Source organism: Heterocephalus glaber, unplaced genomic scaffold (assembly GCF_053883595.1).
Source record: "Heterocephalus glaber isolate CG9 unplaced genomic scaffold, H.glaber_assembly_v1.0 deba00000122, whole genome shotgun sequence".
NCBI lineage: Eukaryota > Metazoa > Chordata > Mammalia > Rodentia > Bathyergidae > Heterocephalus > Heterocephalus glaber.
This window is the reverse complement of record NW_028258138.1, coordinates 61,781,402-61,801,095: the sequence shown is the minus strand read 5'-3', so window position 1 is coordinate 61,801,095 and position 19,694 is coordinate 61,781,402. Positions and strand designations below refer to the sequence as shown.

Here is a 19,694-nt window from a genome sequence, read left to right as displayed (position 1 = left end):
TCTGCCACTAAACTAACATCCTGTATCTTTTTACTTTGGAGACAGGGTCTCACTAAATTGGGCAGGCTGGTCTCAAACTTATGATCCTCTTGCCTTAACTGCCAGAGCAGCTGGGATTACAGGCATGTACCACACCCTACTAAGGATGAAGTTTTATCAATGGCTCTTAGCTGATTTTTACCCTTCTGATACTTCAAATTCTTCATTTCAAGCAAGAAAAATACAGACCCTGGGATCACATGGAGGTAAAAATTCTCTATCTTGACCCTGAAACCACCATCATGGATTTGAATTGGAAGTATTGTCCATGGGAGCCAAACTCCCTGACCTTTCTATCATCCTATTTTCATTCCACATTGCTGATTGAAATACGCTTCCTTAAGAGAAATATTTGACTTTTCCAAGATAATATTCCCCATACCTAAATACTTGCTATGCTCCTCATTCCTTTACCCAATATCTGTGATCTGCAAACAGAGCATAAGTAGTCTCAGGAGAGACAGAACAGGTTAACCAGTCTTTTAGGGTCACTATGTTTTTCTCTTTAAAAATAAAGTTTTGTATTATTCAGTGTTGAAGGTATGTTCTGAGAAATGCATTACTAGCTGATTTCATTTTTGTGTAAGCATCATAGAGTTTGACTACATATACTAACATGGATAGATCACTAGGTGATATAACTTTATGGGACACCATCCAGTATGTGGTCTGTTGTTGACCAAAATGTTGTTATAGGTGGATAACTGTATTATAAAATAAAACGTCAAAATGATAATGATACCATTTCTCCATTACTTAACAGTTGGTTATGCAGGGTAGGTGTTATAAGACACACCAATTTCCCTTTCCTGTAACATACCTTTCGACTACTTACTTCTTGGAAGCAGAAATGGAAAAAAAACTTGAACCAGTAAAGATTAATAAACAATTTAAGTTTAATTTAATTTTAATCAATGCTGTTCTTTTACAATTCTGCTAAAAGACCCATTAAAGGAAATGGTTACATTAGGATGCTATTTTTATTGTAATGGTTAATCTAGTACAAAGAATACTAGACTGGCTGCCAAGGACATGAGTCAGGAGACCCATCCTAGTTCTGATTCTGCCAACTAACATGAATAAGATCTGGAGCAAGTTGCTTCACCAGTCTTCACCTGTTTTAGCAGAGGTTTCCTCATATTTACAATGATCAGAATGGACTAGCTGTTTCCTATTTTTTTGGTTCTTGGATTTTTGCTCCAACTTTCTAAACTCCCATAGATACTGGTTAATAACACAGGAAATGGAAATGACCACAGAACACAAACATGCTTTAGTGATAAGGTGGCAGCTACCTAACTGGGAAAAGATTTCTCCAGCATTACTGACCATGATATTCCAAGGGCATGATAATTGTTTCAGCATACTATAGCAGGGAAAAGGCCTGGTCAGAATTATGTTAATGTAATATCATCTGGGTATTTGATTCGGCATGATATAGAAGAAATATTCTGTCTGCATTCCCATGGCTTGCAATTTCCTTAACAAACCATAAGCTGTTTTTGAAAAGCTACTCTTCTGCAATGACATAAGCAGTGTGGCAGCTAGATATCACTGACCAGACTCCTCTGAATATCTCTTGGCAATTCAGGCTGGGTCTGAATTGGTCAAAAGAATGCAGGAGCCGGTTTTCCTTTGCTTTTACCTGACCTGGTTTTAGCAGTACAGTGGTAAAGAAACAAGTCTTAGAAAACTCTTGCAACTGTTAGCTTTTTTTGCTATTTCATAAGCTAATTCCACAGGCATAATGTCATCTGGAGAAGTCACATGCAATGCGCAAACAGAACATTCAAAGATGACCAATTTCTACAGAACTCTGGATTTAGCAGCAAATCATAGGAAAGGCTGACCTTACTTAAGTTAACAATATTAAATACTGGCTCACACAAATCTTTTATGCTTCTTAATCTGTAGAGTTAAAGGAAAAATCATTCATCTAATAAAATCAACCCGCATGTACTAAATAAATAGCTCTTATAAAAACTTCTCTAAAACTTCTCTGTACAATTGAAGTTGTTACCATGTTTCTAATTTATCTGTTTTCTTTGTATAGCAAGCTTCTGCAACTTCTGGCATACTTACACCTAAATGATTTTTACACATGGGCTCCTCTTATTGACCACTAACTCCCACACTGCTTTAAAAGTTTTGCCTTTAAAACAGATACAACATAAAGCTTCTTTTCAAGAAGGTCAAGACATATCCTTAAATATCATAAAAACAACTGTGTCAATTAGCCTCTAGAAGGTCAAATTCCTCTAGTAGGTTAAGGTAGACAAGTCCTACCTAACTAAATGTTTATTTTGAAGGGCTCTGAAAACCTGAATTACCTTTCTTGGCTTTATTTATTTTTCAAAAAAATAAGTATCACATTAATCAAATCTGAATAAATAATTCTAGCCAATGATTTAAAAAAAAAAAAAAACATTGTAACTTCTCATTTACCATCTGAAAAAAAAAAATGTAACAAGAATGGCCAAAGAAAGGTGATAATTTAAAAGCTGTCACACCTCTTTAATGTAGAGCCTGCAGGGGCAGATCTCTTAAAAGAGTCATCACTTTGGAGACATTTTAAAATGCACCGGCTTTTGAAGTGCATCCTCAGCCTCTTGTCACAAGGGTAAGAAACTCACTCAGCACTCAGAGCTCTGTCCTGCCCCAGCAAAGGCATACTGAAAAAGGCCTATACTGTCAGAACCTCCCAGATTGGAAGATGAGACTAAATAACACAGCACACAGGACTAAAATCCATAATCCCAGGCCTAATGTCTAATCCTGGTAATGTAGATGCGACAGCACATGTTTGTGATTATCAGGCCATCTGTGCCCACCTTTTCTGATAATCAAAAACTCATTGAGATTATTCTTTCTATACACAAAACCATTCACAAATACCAAACATATTAAACTCTCCAAGGAAATTAACAATAACTATATGTTGCTACCATTTTCTTCCCCATTAGGAGAACAGAGGAATGGTAGAGAGTGGGGTGTAAGAGAATGTACACTGCCTTAGGGGATTTGGCTTGTTCTGCCATTTTCTAGCCAAGTGTTTGGGTTGGGGGTCACAGGTTTCACTAAGAGAATTTCTACCATTCCTTTTACCCCCAGATTTACTTTGTCCTATCTGTCCCCCAAATTGGCAAGCTTCAATTATATCCAGATTTGTAACCTAGTTCTATACCAGTGATGGCAAACCTTTTAGAGCTTTCAATGATAACAAACCCGCAGGCTTCAGCATCAGTGCTACAGGTTCACCACCACTGTTCTACACAATTGGACTTATCTTAGCTCAATCCCCCACAACTGCCCCAAAGCATGCTTGTTTCCTTAGATGTCAGGTGTCACTTTGCCCTTCATACTCAGGAGACTCCTCTCACTTTCCTTTCATCCAAGACACTCTATCCATTCATGTGCTCTTCTCTTAACCACTACGACAGGGGAGGATGGAAAAATCTCAAATGTTCTGTTTTGTACCTGGATTCAAAAGCAGCATCTGCTATGTCTGTGGAACCATCTGTTGCCAACTTTGCCATGGAAAGGACAATGTGGGCCTCAGAAATGCAGTATCACAGCCCACACAATAGAATTATCCCCTTCTTGGGGGTGACACACCCAGACATATGCTCCATGGTCACCATGCCTAACACCACCCCTCCCCCATCAAAGAGTATATTTCCTCACAGGGAATGGTACTTCTTAACTCTCAAGAAGGGTCAGGTCCAGGTTTTTTTTATTCCAATTTTCAGAATATAGAACAGAATTTAAAACTTCTTGAATCTTGGTAACTCACTTAAGGCCTTCCAAGTCACTAAACTCTACCTCTCTCATCTGTAAAATGAAATGGGCTCAATTTAATGATCTTTGAGGTTCCTTTGTGCTCTAATACTGGAAAATACTGTGATTTAAAGCCAACTCAAAATCATCAATGAACACAAGTTCCTTCACTTTGATGGCACAGAAAGACTCTTAATGCCAAAGGCCAAAGAATCTGCTGAAAACAAAAAAGCTTCTATGATGTGATCTCTTTGGGTTGAGCAAGAACAGCTAAATAAGTTTCTTGAGAACCTAAATTAAATTAAGATCCCTAATCTTGTTAACCCTGGTAATACTCCAGCTCAGACTCTGGAGTGGGATAATTCGTTGTGCGTCCTGTGCATTGCAGGATGTTTTAACAGTATTCACTAAATGACAGTAGCAATCTCCTACCTGCAGTGTGACAACCAAAAATATACAGTTCCAGTATCCCCTAGGACAAACCCCCAACTCTCCCCTATTGAGCACCAACTGCTGTAAAGCAAAGCAGAGCTTTAAGATAAAAGCACACAACTGTGTAGATGCTGTTTTTGTTTCAAATGGGTGACAACAACTTTTTTTTTGCACAATTAACAATTAAAGTACAACAAGATTAAACAGAAGGTCAGCTTATCTAGCACAGTATTCCACCAGGAGAATGTACAAAACTAGTCTTTCCAAGTTAGTCACATCTGTAGTACTGCCTTCTTGCTAAGGGTTGAAAATTAACATATCCTAACCTCAACTCCCCTAACCTAACTTCATTTTTTAAAAACTTTTAAAGCAATCACAGTTTCCACGTAACTTCTCCAGTGCACTCCAGAATCAATCCTGTTTACAGACTTCAAAATACAACTTTAAAGAAAATTGCAGAAGCCAGAGTTTGGTTTAATCATTTTGGCTTTTTCTTCTCTCTTGTTCAAACACAACACTCTGGGCATGGTGGCACAAGCCTGTAATTCCAGCACTAGAGAAACTGAGTCAGGAGGATTGAAATGAGTTCAAGGCAATTCTGGGCTACACAGTGCACAGTGAGCTCAAGGCCAGCCTGAACTACATAGCTAGACCCTGTCTCAAAAATACACACACACACACACACACACACACACACACACACACACTCACCATGGGTAAGTGTTCTGAAAAGGTTGCTGAAGAGTCAACTTTGGCTGGAGATCTTGGAAAGAGCAATCAGCAAGCTCTTAGCTCAATTTCCCAAGTATCTTTTCTGTCCCACTTCAAGCAGGGATTCAGAAGACAACCCATGCAGTCCATCTCACCCTAAAGAACAGCAGCTGCCAGCTGCATGGAACAGATTGAAGCCTGCAAATTGACTGAAATGACTACTCTTAAACAAACATCTCATTTTTCCGATTGTGAGACTGGCTGGGATTTTCAAACCTCTGGTCTCAGAAGCTGAAGGCTGTACTTGCTAATCAAGAGCAAAGACTCAAGTCCCCTTTGCTATTAAAGCAAACAGCAGTTGTCAATGTTTTGGAGCCTTTACACAATTTTTAAAGTACATATTATGTTTAAATGTCCACATTAAATGTACAAGACAAAAAAAAAGAAACTCTTAAACAACCAAATCCAGGATGTGAACTATGAATAGACACAACTGTTACCTTTCAAAAAACTTTAGCTCTTTATTTAAACAAATATTTGCACAATTGAGGACAATGGCATCAGGCATAGAGCTATTCCGTTAAAACAGTGGACAAACCTAAGGGTTTATTTATCCCAAATCCTACTCTCTGTTGCTATCCTACCAGGAAGTAAGAATTCAAGTGCTCCAAGGGCAAAAGTTTAACCCTGTGAAACTGAACTTGAAGCTTTTCCCAACAGAATTCAGACCTTAGAGACCCAGAGGTAAATCTCAATGACCACGTTAAACTAAGCTAGAAAGCTTAAAGTTACAAGTCCAATACTCGAAAATTACGTCTGTAACTTACACAGTGATATAATGAAGGGAAATGTGGCTGATAAATATTTACACTAACTGGATTCCACATTTCTATGCCTCTTCTCGTTCCCTGCCAGCCGCGCCTGCCTGGCCATGCATCCTAGAACTCCTCGGGGATACTCCGGAGCTGCAGGAGGAAGACTTCCAGAGGCCAGGGCCAGCCTAAACAATTTCCAGCCCCAGGCAATTCTACGTACAGAAAAAAAACTACGGATGTCCTTCCCTCTTTTACTACGTAAGGTAAATGAGGAGCTGCTGAAAGCAGGTTCGACTTCCAAAGCTCTTTCAAACAGGAAACCCCAGCCCTGGGAGGGACAGCCTGTCAGGCTTTTAATTTCCTGGCGGTGGCGGGAGTCAGCCGGTCCTCAGCTCTTTAATAAGTAATGACTGCCAGTACGAAGTTAGGGCACCAGCGAACTACTCCGCTGCGAAGGGCGCCGGTGGTCGGACTCTGCCCCAGGGTTCCCAGACCATAAACTTTTAAAGGACCCAAAATCAAATCGGCCTCAGTCTTTCAGGCTCACCCACCCCATCCTGAGCTCCGAACAAAGCGTAGGTCTCCAGAAATCTGGGGGTGGGGGTACAGAAGTGTCTCCTCTGAATCCCTCGCCCCACACCATCAAGCTGTAGCACCTTCTACTCCCCCAGGGATTTTGATCTCTTTCTCTTTCAGCATAACAGAGACGTCGGCAAAAGCTACCCCCAGAACTCGCAAATCCGGCTGTTCCCTATCATCGCTCTGGAAGCATCTCTTCTATCCGGATACCCCTTCCCCAGGATTCTGCCAACCCGAGGCGCACCCAGCCCACCACCCCCAGGGCGTGCACAATGGGGATCGGAGTCCCCTTAAACTGCACGGCCCGAGCTCCGCCGACCCCAGGCCCCAGGCGTTTGTCCCTACAGACTGGAAGAGAAGCTAAGGAAGTCTGCGCTCCGGGCGCCCACTCACCGTCTCATCTCTCTCCGCAGACGCAGCTCTCCGCTGGCCCCTGCCCCTGCCCCTGCCCCTGCCCGCCTTTTCCCTCCCTCCCCCCGGCCCCAGCCCAGGCCCCGGTCCCGTCCGAGCCTCAGAAGCCGCGACCGCGCGCCGGCCAGCTCTCGGACTGCGCCGAGCCGTCCGCGCCCCTCCGCGGCCCGCGAGGCCACTGCCTGCTCTCCGCCCCCAGCCCGCGGCGACTCTGCGGCGGGCGGAAGTCAGCTCACCCGCCCTGCGCGAGACAGCGCGGCCACCCCCGGGCCCGGCGGGGCCCCCTCACCTGAGGGAGGTCGCGTGCTGGGGGGCGGGCGAGGCCCAGTCTGCCGGCCGGCCCCTTCTAAGCACCGGTGGACCGGAGGAGCTCGGGGCGGGCGGTCAGAGACCCTACCTGCACCTGGGCAGTCCGCTTGGGGGCTTTTACTGCCGCTGGATGGGCCTGGCTCTTCGCCCCATCACCGGGCACCAACCACCTTCTCAAAGCTGCGCTCACACCAGAGCAGAAGAGACTTTTGTGGCAAGGGGGGGGGGGGGGTTTGAGCTGAGAGTAGGGCGGGAGAATGAGTATGCATCCTCGGGTGATGATTTCCCCCGATCCCAGGGTTTCTGCTAGGGAAACGCCAGGTGGCCACACCCCCTCCACAGTTCGCCCCTGGGCAGGTTTACCTGTGAGTCAGAAAAGCAGCTGTGAAAAACATTTTCAGGCAGGGCTCGGGTGGGGTTGGGTTTAAAACTCGTATGATTGTCTTGCAATCTTTTCTCTTGAAAGTTTCTTTCTCCCTTTCCTTCTCTCCTCCCTCACTGCATCCCCTCCCCTTCCTTTTCCCTTTCCCCTCTCTCCTCCCCACTTCCTCCGTCCTTTCCCTTTCTCCTTTCCGCTTTCTCCTCTCTCCTTTCCCCTTTCCCCTTTCCCCTTTCCCCTCCCCTCCCCTTTCCTTTTACCACGAAAAGGGCTATTTATCCAACCTATTGTTCTAAGCTGCTGTCACCAGTGGAAGGATGTGAAGTAGCTCCGAAGGCAAGGAAATAGACCCAGGGCGGCCCAGTCTATCTTGGCCATGTTCTGGACCAGTCCCTGGGGTTATGGAACTGCAGCCGTGAAGGAATTCAGAGAAGCAAGAAAAAACACAAAAGTGCATATTTAACTTATGACAATGTGGCTTTGACCAAATTGTTTTAGCTCTTAGCAACAATTTCTTCATCTGTAAGATAGTACTAATGATACTGGTGCTGCAGGGCAGTTAATAAGCTTCTGTATGACACTGAACCTGGCTCCTTGGTAGAGTTAACAAACAACTTATTCAAGATACTTTTCATTTGTTCCAATATTCGTGGAACGTCTAATTTCAGTGAGAACCTCACCTAGAAGAATGCCTGGTTTTTTATAGGAATTCACTTTCCTGCCTTTGCCCCCAATTCTTCCCAGTTCTTTGCCCCCAACCGAAATATACATGAATCAGCCCAATACTTAATTACTTTAATGATTCTTCTCTCATACATCATCAGTTTGCCCCTCTTTATTGTATAATCCCATCAATTTAAAATTATGCAATTTCCACAGTTTCTCTCATCTTAAAAAATAAAACTCTCTCTTGACTTCACTTTTCCTACCAACTACATGCCCTTTTTTCTGCTCAGCTACTGTAAAACTCCATTAAAGATTCTTTTTTTAAAAAAGGCTGACTCCAACTTCTCCCTTCCCGTTTATTCCTATCAGGCTTTGCTTCTACTGTATCTCTAGAATTGTTCTTGCTGAGATTAAACAATGAAATTAAAAGATGTTTCTTGGTCTTCATCTTATTTAAGTTTATTTGCAGCAACCAATAGTTGATATTTTCTCCTCCTGGAAAACACTTTTAATTGACTTCCATAACATGTTCATCCTACCCCACCTGTTGTTCCTTCTAAGTCTCCTTTGCTGATTACTTTTCTTTTCTCAACCTCTGAACATTGAGTACCTAGGGTTCAGACTTTGAATCTCTTCTTTTCCCCATCTACTCTCACTTTGTTTGTGATCTCTGTCTTCTGGCACTACATCCCCATCTGCATGGTAATAACTCCAAATTTCACCTCTCGCCTCTCCAGAATCCTGACAGCTGCACTCCTAGATGCCTACTAGGCTTTCAACAATTAGCATTTCCAACACTGAAGCCCCAAAATTCCTTCCTCTGTCTCCCAACCATTCTCCAACTGATGTCCTTATATCAGGCTGAAAACCTTGGTGCCATCTGTGACATTTTCTGTTTATCTCCAATTTATTGGGAAGTCTTTTCTGTTTCTACTTTTGCCCTCATACCAGATATTATCAACACAACAAACAAAATAATCCTTTTTAAACATTAGTAGGCACAAATCACTTCTCTGCTCAAAATTCTGCTATGGCCCCTATCTCAAAGCAAAAGCTGTCTACATACTGTCCCAGAAGGTCACCTGACCTGTCATTTCTGACCTCATCTCCTACTTCTCCCATGCCACTCAGCTCTTTGCACAATGGTCTCCTCAATATTCCTAGACTATAGTCCTAGAGAATTGTGCTGCCACTGCAGTGCCTCTGTGCTAACTGTCCTGTCTGCCTAGAACTTCCCATATCTTCCCTGTCCCATGTAGCTCTGTGTCTTGGTCCCTCACTTCCTTTAAGATGTTGTTCAAATGTTACTATCTTTCTCAGGTCTACCCTGACCTCTGTACTTCAAATTTAATGTGCATTTTCCATACCAATACACTTTTTCTTTGTATTGACAGAATCACCACCTTTTAAGATATTGTAGTAGTCAGATTTCTATTACTATAACAAATACCTGAGATAATCAATTTCTAAAGAAAAAAGGTTTATTTTGGTTCACTGTTTTGAGGTTCCAATCTGTGACTGACTGGCCCTGTTACTTTGGGCCTGTGGTGGAGCAGCACATGCTGATGGGAGCACACAGCAGAGCAGAACTGTTCACCTCATGGCCGGAGAGCAAAAAGATAAGAGAGAGGGTGGTGCTGGAGTCCCATTGTCTCCTTTAAGAATAAAGGTCCAGGTACCTTAACACCTCCCACTAGGTTCCGTCTCTTAAGGATTCTACCACGTCAGAACAGCCATACCTGGGGAACCAAGCTTCTACCTTGGGGCCTTTAAGAGACATTCCAGAGCCAAACTATAGCAAATATAAAATGTACTCTTAATTATGTTTATTGCTTATCTCTCTTTGCTAGAACATAAGTTCTCTGCAGGCAGAGTTTTTTGTTGTTTTGTTTCTATTTTTGTTTGTTTTTCTGTGCTCTCCAGTGCCATATTCCTGTGTACCTAGAATGGTGCCTGGCATATAGTTGATGCTCAAGAATAAATCACAGCCTTGACTCAAAACTATGGTTGCTAACATTCCCCTGCTTGGACTACTACCAGCAACATGCTTCACATAGATGTTTTAGAACAAAAATTATTCTCCTCTCTAAAGATCTAAGGCCGGGGATTTAGCTCAGTGGTTCCGGAGCCTGCCTCGCAAGCACAAGGTCCCGAGTTTGATCCCCGGTACAAAAAAAAAAAAAAAATTAAAGGTCTAAGGACCATGCATCTTATAACAACACACCTACAGTCACCATAGTTAAGTTGCCAATATTCATGGCTGAGGAAAATAGCTGATATTCATTCAGAACAAATACTATGTGTGTGTATCAGCCACTCTTCCAATCTATGATAGCATTCATTTGTTCAACTGTGATATCACATCTATTTCATAAGTGAGAAAATGAGGCACAGAGAGCTCAATGGTCATTAAGCAAATTAAACTGGTAGTCAGGATTTGAGCATAGGCAGCTGAGTTCTAGAGTCCATGAGTTTAAATGCTAACCTCCATACCACTCTTCTAATTTTCAGTATGAAAATTATTGGGAAATTTCTATATAATGAATAATTCCTAATCACTAGGAAAATGAATCCCCGTGGGCCTCCTTTCACTGCTCTCATTGCTCTGTTATGTTCTGATGTCTCTGTCTGACTGTAGCTCAGTTCTTTGAAGTCCAAGGGGGCCATTTTATTCATATATGTAAATTATATCCTGAAGACTAATACATAAAAGTGGCTCAAAACATATTTATTTAATATGACTTTCTAAGTCATTAAACCTAAGAGACTACCCTGAAAGTGCAAATGCTAAATTAAATGGTAAATACAAATACCAGCATCTTAAAATGTATACAGTAAGCACTCAATAAATAGCTATTATTCCTGTTATTATTATTCTACCAGACTTTATTTTGAGTTATGATGTTTTAAAAATAGAAAGAAAGAAAGAAAGAAAGAAAAAAGAAAGAAAGAAAGAAAGAAAGAAAGAAAGAAAGAAAGAAAGAAAGACTCCTATTTTTTCCCCATTTCCTGGGTCCTTTAAAGTAAAATTTCCTATGTAACAACAGACTAGAGCCACACTTCTCTCTTTGCCATTCCCAGTTATTGCCTACAGGAATTGTGTTGTAAACTACAAGCACACTTTCTTTCTCTGTCTGCCTCTCCATGATCTTTAATGATTACAAAACTTGATCTGACTTTGCTGTATTCTTCACCCTTTGAGGTGGGGAAAGACAAATTGTGCATAGTGATAAGATGAATTATGTATGGGCTATTCCATTTGGAATTATTTTTGCCATTGCTCCCTTTCAGTAACAAAGACAGGTTGGGCTTGATTAAATTTTTATGTCATGAATCTGTGTACCTCTTCTTTTCTTGCATTAATAGTATAACAAATCTTTGTAGCTGTTAATTCAGTACCCAGTCCAACTCCTGGAAAAATGTTTTGTACTAGTTTTCTTTTATGACTATTTAAAAACTCAAGAAGTTTTTATTTGCAGAGCACAGTGGAAAGATTATTTATCGACTTTTGGAGTCAGGTTGACCTGGATTTAAATCCTGACCCAGCTCATACAAGTAACTTGAGTACACTGTCTACCCTCATTGAGAAAAAAAATGCTATTCTGAAAAACTCGAATTAATGTTGTAATGTCAATACCATTTTTTGCACTGGAGACAACACAAAGATAGCAAACAAAAAACAATTTCCAACCATACTTGCCCTTCTGTGGAACTGATATCAGTGACATTAACCATTGTGTTGTACACTGACTAAATTGAGTGCCATGTCACATACTCCTTTTACAATTTAGTACTAGGATAAATTTTCTCTCTCTTAAAAAACATATGTTCTTCCATTCTTAGAAGAGGTATCTTCATCTACTTTTACATTAGATTTGCCACTACAGCTAAGGAAAACTATGTAAATCAATGTTTCTCTTTGCATTCTGGTTTCCAGGAAGCTCAAACTTACTATTAAATTATTGTATAATGTTAATAAAGATTTTGCTTCCTTATCTTTATGTTTTGATTTCTATTCCAATAAACTTACTAGATGTTTGGAATTCTGTTTTCAAATATATTTAAATATATGAGGTATAAATAACACATTACTTATTCAGATAAACATTACAAACTTAAAGTCGAAATCACTTTAACCTCCCAAAGGCATAAAAAGGAAAATGCCTCAATTTTCTCTCCTCAGCAAATATAAGGATTACCCCTATGTGCCACGTTATGTTTAAACTATTACAAGATTGTTTTTCTAATTATAAGAAAAATCTAAATCCATTTGGAGTATCAATTAATTTCTGCATCATGTTCTCTTTGTGCTCTGCCCTCAGTCTTTTCTGTGACTTTGTGATGCAGTCAGGCAGGAAAAGGATGCTGAGTCCGTGTGCGTGTGTGTGTGTGTGTGTGTGTGTGTGTGTGTGTGTCCCCTTCAGATTAACCTACCCCAGCTGTGTTTATCTGGCTGACTTTTCTAATCACTTGAGGACTGTGAGTTGGTCTACTTTTCCTGCACGGTGGGCTTAAAACAAAGAGTTTTCTTTGTATGTTTTCTGCGTAATACAGAAAAAAAAAAAAAACCTCAGAATTTTATCGGCAGTGCTTCTCAATATTGCAGGAAACTCAGCTTATCTTTGTTGTTCTTAATTTTTCCTTTTATCTGACTTTCAGATCTCTCCACTTACACATTGGTTTCAAAATTCATCCTTAGTGTGTATGTGTGTGTGTGTATTTGCATGTGTATGTTGAGCCACAGGAATAGATGTTCAAATTTTATGTGTAAGATATATACCCACTGCATTGCACAGGAGAATTCTGACAACTCAGAGCTTTGTGAGGATTCAGAAGATGAGAAATCTTCAAACAAAGGCAAATTTGCTAAGCATCTACTCCTTCCATACAGTGTGTCCAGATGCACGGGAGATGGGAGATAAAGCATTTATGATGTGTCTCTCTACATGGAGCTTATTGTCTAGCATGTAACAATGATGTGAAAATACAATATAACACATACTATAGAAAAAGACAGACGCAAAGAGTTCTGATAAAGGGGCATCTGTGCCCAATGAGTCCACTAGACAATATAGTACCTGTGACCTTCCTGTTGAAAGAAAAGGGCTTTCTAGGCAAAGGAATGTTGTGAGCAACGCAGAAGGAAAGTAAAGCCAAGAAGATTTGGGAAACAGTGAGTAATACAGCCTGTCTAGCAGACAGTTTATGGGGCGGGAGAAGCAGGAGATAAGACCCTAAAAACTGGGGCCAGATTTGTGGGGAGAGGAGAGACAGGAATTTGAATTTCAGATTTCATGTCCAATACCATTTTAATTATGTCATTTCCTTGCTTTAAACTTGCACTGGCTTTTCCTTGCTTGATACACACAGGAAGAACCAGTGGCTGTGAAGGAAGTAGAACCTGATTATATAGAGCTAAGATGAAAGACAAAGATGAGCTCCAGCCACAAAATTTAGACTCCAATAAAACTATAGTGATGCTGTTTCCTACAGTAAACAGGTATACATCCAAATCCAGGCTGCTTAACAAAGTATTCATTAGAACCCAGTTAGGATACTAGACCAGCATGTTCCTCACTGCCATCCTTTTTACCTGTTATGGTCACTCCATAGTCACAGGTCCTGTAATTCTCACAGAAAGAAGAATGAAGTAGGCACCTTTTGGCTGATAGGTCAAGTCTTGGACAGAAAATTTAGTGACAATATTCCAATTAATCAACTGTATCCCCAGATGGGCAGGCCTACTTTTTTGACCTTTTTTAATGTTCCATTTTATGAGGATAACTTCATTGCTTCTCTCAAGGGAATTATAAATACAGCTAATAAAAACATTACCATTTGGCTCCCTTTCTGACTAGAGATTTACTACTAGTGCCCTGAAAGTACTAAATGGTTGTTTGAACAATTTATATCTGATACAGGTAATGTTGTTTGTGCCTTCATTTGAATTTCTTGCTTTCCTCAGGAACCAGGAATTTCTGTAAGTGATAAATATATCTAACAAAGATAATTGAAATCCATTTGTTGCTGTTCAGATGGGAACAAAAAGAAACCACATTTAAAATGTCAGTCTCAGTGGACACAGTGGCACGCACCAGTAATCCCAGGTACTTGGGAGACTGAGGCAGGAGGATAGCAAGTTTGAGGCCAACATGGACAACTTAGTGAGTTCCTGTTTCAAAAATAAAAAAGGTTCAGTACTCTCTAGGTTCAATCTCCAGTAGCTTAAATACATGTGGGTGCATACACACACACACACACACACACACATACACACACACACTCATTCTGATGGGCAATGTAGTCTACACAAACCTTGATGTGGTTGATTTCCTGTTATAAAGCCTAGTTTTGTCCCATGTCCAGAAATTATAAAAGTGATTGATTATCCAGGTGGAAAATTTCTTACACGGGCAATTTTGAAGGATCTGTATTGGTAGAGGGTAACATTACCCTAGACGAATAATTCACTAGTATTAGTTCACAAAAGAAGGTTTTAGCTCTCATGGGCTGTTAGTATTTCATTTTAAATTCTCAGTGACTTGTAAATAGTTGAATGCCTAGATCCTTCTGGAAATATCAGTCTCTTGTTTTCTGTTCCATTTATCACAGTCCTCAGTACAAGAAGGAGGGTGACTGAAGGTGCATATGGGGGAGGGTAGGGACCATAGGCTGCATACTTCCACATGGATGTCCCTGCACATGGTGGGACCAACCTGTCCAAATCATTTTGGACTCCCATGTGCATCCCTCAGCCCTCTTTTTTGTTATAGTCCATTGTTAAGTAAAGATCACCCTCTTATATCCAGTAATACAACTCCACAGTCTACAAAGCTTCTTTAGTTCCTCATTCTCCTTCAACTGCTAGTAACAATCCTTTACTAAATCACATCATTTTTACCTCTTAGTTATTTTTCAATGCTGAGGATCAAGTCCACAGCCTCATACATGCTAGACAATCACTCTGTGACTGAGTTATAGCCCCAGCCCTCATTTTTACCTTTTAAATATCTGTCAACATCTCCTCCTTTCCCATCTCCTTTGACTTCATTGATCATGTGGCAGTTTCAACTCCTGTGGGAGACCACTCCTCCAAAAATATTTGGAAATATTTTGCAGCCTTTGTGCATTAGGGGGACCGCAAAAGTTTCCATAGTCTTATAACACACTGACCCCAATAGTTTTCATAGCCTTATAAGAGACTTACATCAGTGAGTATTACTTAAATATGTTATTATGATATCTTTACATCAGTTATCAAACGGGTTAAGTTGTAAATGTGATATTGTAATATGTTTACACTGGTCATCTTCAAAAGATTAAATTTTCTGTGAGAAAAACAACAAGGTTTTATTGAAAAGATGCTTTTGGTACCAAACTAAATTAAAGGGTATAAAGTTTCATATAATTGTGACACTTATTATTGTTAATTTTCTGGTGTACTAAATGTATTCATGTTTTCTGACTGTACAGGTTTTCTAATATATTGTTTATGGTAATAACCTTCATTAGTGAAAGGGTCTAAGAGCCAGAAGGTTACAATTGCTCTTTTAATCCTTTAAAAACAGTTTCTAAACATGGCTCTTTCCCCAACTTACTTTTTTTATTTTAGTACTTATACTTTGATTATACATACCCTAATTTCTAAAAACATTGTTTTTTCTTGACTATAGGCTGCCAAACTCCAAATGATCATATAGATAAAATCAACAACAAATGTGCTCCACTTTTTTTTAAACAAAATCCACCGGATTGATTCTATAGAGTTTATAATTGCTAAATTACAACATGATTTTTACTTAAGGCCTATTAAATTGGCTCTCTGTAGTCAGTCCCTAACTGCAGTCTTCCCTACATCAACCCTTCTCAGCTCAAAGCAGTTGGATTGAAACTACGTCCTTTCTCCCCTAACCGCAGCTGGGGATGCTCTTTATACAGGAAATTATTATAAACAGCTAAGTCATTTAAACATATTATAGGTTCTTATAATCTACAAGGACAAGGCATTGTTGGGCGTACTCACTTTTCCCTAAAAACACAATTACATAAACAAAAAAGGGAAGGATACAGCTACCTCCACAAACTCCATTAGACCTTGTTACTTTCTCTTGTTACTTTCATTTTAAAATTTTAAATTCATTTATAGAAGATAAATAAACTCCACTGATACAAAGTTAAATCTTCAAACATGTCCTAGAAACCAATGTTGTCAAAGGATGTCCTAACTAAAAAGTAAATGGCTCAATACAATTAATTACATAAGGGCCAGGTTATGCTTATTTTTCCACAGAAAATAAAAATATACTGTGGCCATCATCCCAGACCATACAGCCATGCACCGAGATGATGGATTTGCTGCAAGCAGCACGATGTAACACCCCTGCTGAGAGCCATGCAAAGGCTTCCTCTGAGTGAATCCCCTCACCTGCTGTGGCCCTGGGCCTTGTGCAGATTACCAGATCTGATGCACCATCAGCCTATGAGACCCAGGAGCAAACAGGCCCCAAGGGCAATCGCAGCTCTCCCTAATGTAGCTGCTGCCATTTCCAAACAGATAAGGGGGAGATTCAGGAGACTGTAATATTGATTATTATGACCAAAGAAGGCTGTAAAGAATTAACCCCACAATTGGCTTGTTTATAAAAGTGAGTCCGGCCAAAGCCTATGTGCTACAGTAACTCACACCCAAATTCCATTCCCACAATTGAAACCTTACTAGAAGAACAATGTTTTATTTACAACCATATATTTTGTCTATTTTGTTCCTAATTTGGTAATGCTTTGTCTTGCCCTTTATGAACTTTGCTTACATCAATTTCTATAGAAACTGGATGATTGCATGTCCTTGCATGTAATTCTGCCCTGCCCTTGCACATAGCTCACCTTTACCCCAATTGATTACCAATAAAAATCAGTGGCTTGGACTGGCCAGCACCTTTGTTGGTTGTACTGGCATTGGTTGTCCTGACACCCTGCTTTCTGTCTCTCTTAGTTCTGTCTTTTAAGGTTTTTTTCCCCCTCAGTTCTGCATCATACACTGAGCAGGAGACTGGCGCCTACTGCAGAGGTTCCAGTAACGTTTCAGGGCTCCCCAGTAAACTCCCACTTCTAGAGATGACCAGTAACAAGCTCAGGGGACAGGGGGAGATAGAGTCTCACTAGACCCAAGGCAAGAGGGACTGCTCATGTGTAGTAAGCAAAGCTCATCCAAGACAAAAGCTGATGGAAGAACCTAAAACGGAAGGTAAGACTCACATTGTGGAAAAAAAGGTCTGGAAGAATCATACTCAAAATCCTATGCATTTGGCCATGAGAGGGGATGGGGTAGGGGACAGCTGAGTCTTTAAAGCTTCTATTTATGGTGGGAAGTGATGCAGTGGTGGTGGGGATAGGGTAGTGCTTGTGGCAGTGGTGGTGGCACAGAGGCAGGTGCAGCTAGATACTGGAATTATAATAAGCTTCTAAATCAAGCTCTGGCCTCAATAGCACTAATTACAACCTTCAATTATTTTATTAGTCTTTTTTCCTTCATCTCCCCAAGAAATTCTAAACTTTATAAAGTCAGGGATCTTATCCACTTTTGCATTCTCAGTGCAGTAACTTATGCATGAGAGACACTATAAAAATAGTTATTGAATAATTATACAAAGTGGCCTCAAATATTGAAAATCGAATCTTACCACTTTAATGTTTAGCATTCTTCAGTGAGTCTTCAAAGCTTTTAGGATAAAATAAATCAGGAATCCTCAGTTGAAAACAAATAAGTCATCTGGTTATTCCAGGTTATTTTCTTAATATTTTACCATTTCCTCCCTCTTCTTCCAACGAGAGGGACTGTTCCAATTACAATAAATAAACTATTTGCAGTTATTCACATGTGTCACACTTATTACCCTCTTTATTTATTTATTACTTTTTGTGTGTACCGGGGATCAAACTCAGGACTTGGAGCTTGTGAGGCAGGTGCAGCACCACTAAGGTAAATTCTGGCTACCCTCTTTCTTTATAACCACAGTTCACCCAGTGACAGTGATTCAGAAATCACTCTCCAAAAGTTTTTCCCATCTCCATGCTTAACTTTGGTTAAGTGCCAAAATATTTCATATTGTTGCTTTGCTATTTTTCTGTTTTTTGTTTTTCTGTGTCTGCTCAAGATACATACTTCCTACAGATTTCAGGCTTGTAGTTCCCACAATAGAGGAAAACAATTCCTTTAACACCTTCTTTTAACACCCCCCCCATACACACAGAGAAATTTGTGTATATATCTGTTTTTCTGAAGAACTGTAACACAAGAGCTTTCCATTTTAATTCCTTGTGTTTAGAACTTAGCATAGAGAGTAAATAAAAAAATTAAATCTAGCTTGAAAACCCCTTGCAATAGAAAAGGACCACAGGAAAATATTAATGAGCTTGACTGAAACCAGGTGCCCAGAACACCCCTGAGTCCCCTGGTTACTTGATCAACTGATGTTAAAAAAAAAAAAAATGAGGAAAAATATTTCATGAGTCCATTTATTCTGTTTGATTGCCAGGAGAACATTTTGCAAAGATTTCAGCCAGCAACATAACCCTGTGAGTTGGGACTAGCTGGGTTGGAGCCTTGTCCTTCCTGGGAGGAGACAGTGGAATCAATGGCTGTGTTATGTCCCCTCCCATACTTTTTGTCCGGGCTTGATTTCTGAATGACTGATGAATCAGTGGAAATGACCTCTTTGCACCTGCTGCTTTGTCATTCAGCATCTGGTTTAAACAAACCTCCAACATGTCTTCAGTGAGGTGAGGAGCTGTGAATGAACATGTGAGTGAAGCTCTGGGCAGGGAGTGCTAGCCTCAGCTTATCTTCCTGATGCTTGTGGACTCTTACATTTATACTGGAAAATGCCAGCTCACTCCCATTATGTATGGTGCAATAGCTACTTGTAAATATGTGCTGAAACTCTGAGAATGAAGTACACACCCAGGGGGTTCTCACCGAAATGTTGGGCATCACCAACTCCATCTTCCATGGGCTCTTCTCTCTGGGTACCTTCCTCCTCCATCAGGATCTTCAGTGGAATCCTAAAGTAGAGCCTGGGGTCAATGCCAGCCTGTATTCAGCAAGAAAGGGGAACTACTATGATTGGGAATTTGAAAGCCAAACTGACCACTAAACACTGAAGTTTTTCATCTGTCAAACACAGATGTTGAACATCTGGTAAACACTATCTGCGGTTGAAGCTGAAAAGTAAACACACTGGGCCAGCCTGTTATCTCACCGCTAACTCTCCTTTAGAATGACAAACAGTGTCAACACCAACAATGGAACACTTTTGGACAGGATAGTTACAGATTTTTAAAAGTAGACATCAGCAAAATAAGTACAATAATCCCCTTATGATTTAGGGGTATTACCTAAGAAGAGCAGTAGATGCCTGAAACTGCACATTGTAGCAAACCATATATATAGTTAATATTTTCCTATATATATATATATCTAGAATAAAGTTTAATTTATAAATTATACACATCAAGACATTAATAAAAATTAATACTGAAATAGAACCATTATAGCAATATAGTATAATGAGTTATGT

General features: G+C 40.3%; 1 protein-coding gene across 16 annotated transcripts in view; it reads right to left on the bottom strand.

Annotated features, from left to right (window-relative positions):
- Phldb2 (pleckstrin homology like domain family B member 2) overlaps positions 1 to 19,694 on the bottom strand; it is a 275,057-nt gene that overhangs the window by 93,060 nt on the left and 162,303 nt on the right. For 5 of the 16 annotated variants that reach the window (XM_087215235.1, XM_087215197.1, XM_087215240.1 and 2 more), the window contains exon 1: positions 19,079 to 19,099. Coding sequence is in view for 4 of the 16 variants with exons in the window: in XM_087215178.1 (XP_087071304.1) it covers positions 19,079 to 19,160 (82 nt within the window). In the remaining 12 variants the exon portion in view is untranslated. Of the gene's footprint in view, positions 1 to 4,959; positions 5,741 to 5,786; positions 6,668 to 6,746; positions 6,825 to 7,053; positions 7,314 to 7,436; positions 7,459 to 19,078; positions 19,209 to 19,694 lie in introns of those variants that run through there. The other 11 variants (XM_087215205.1, XM_087215260.1, XM_087215178.1 and 8 more) reach the window with 10 other exon arrangements.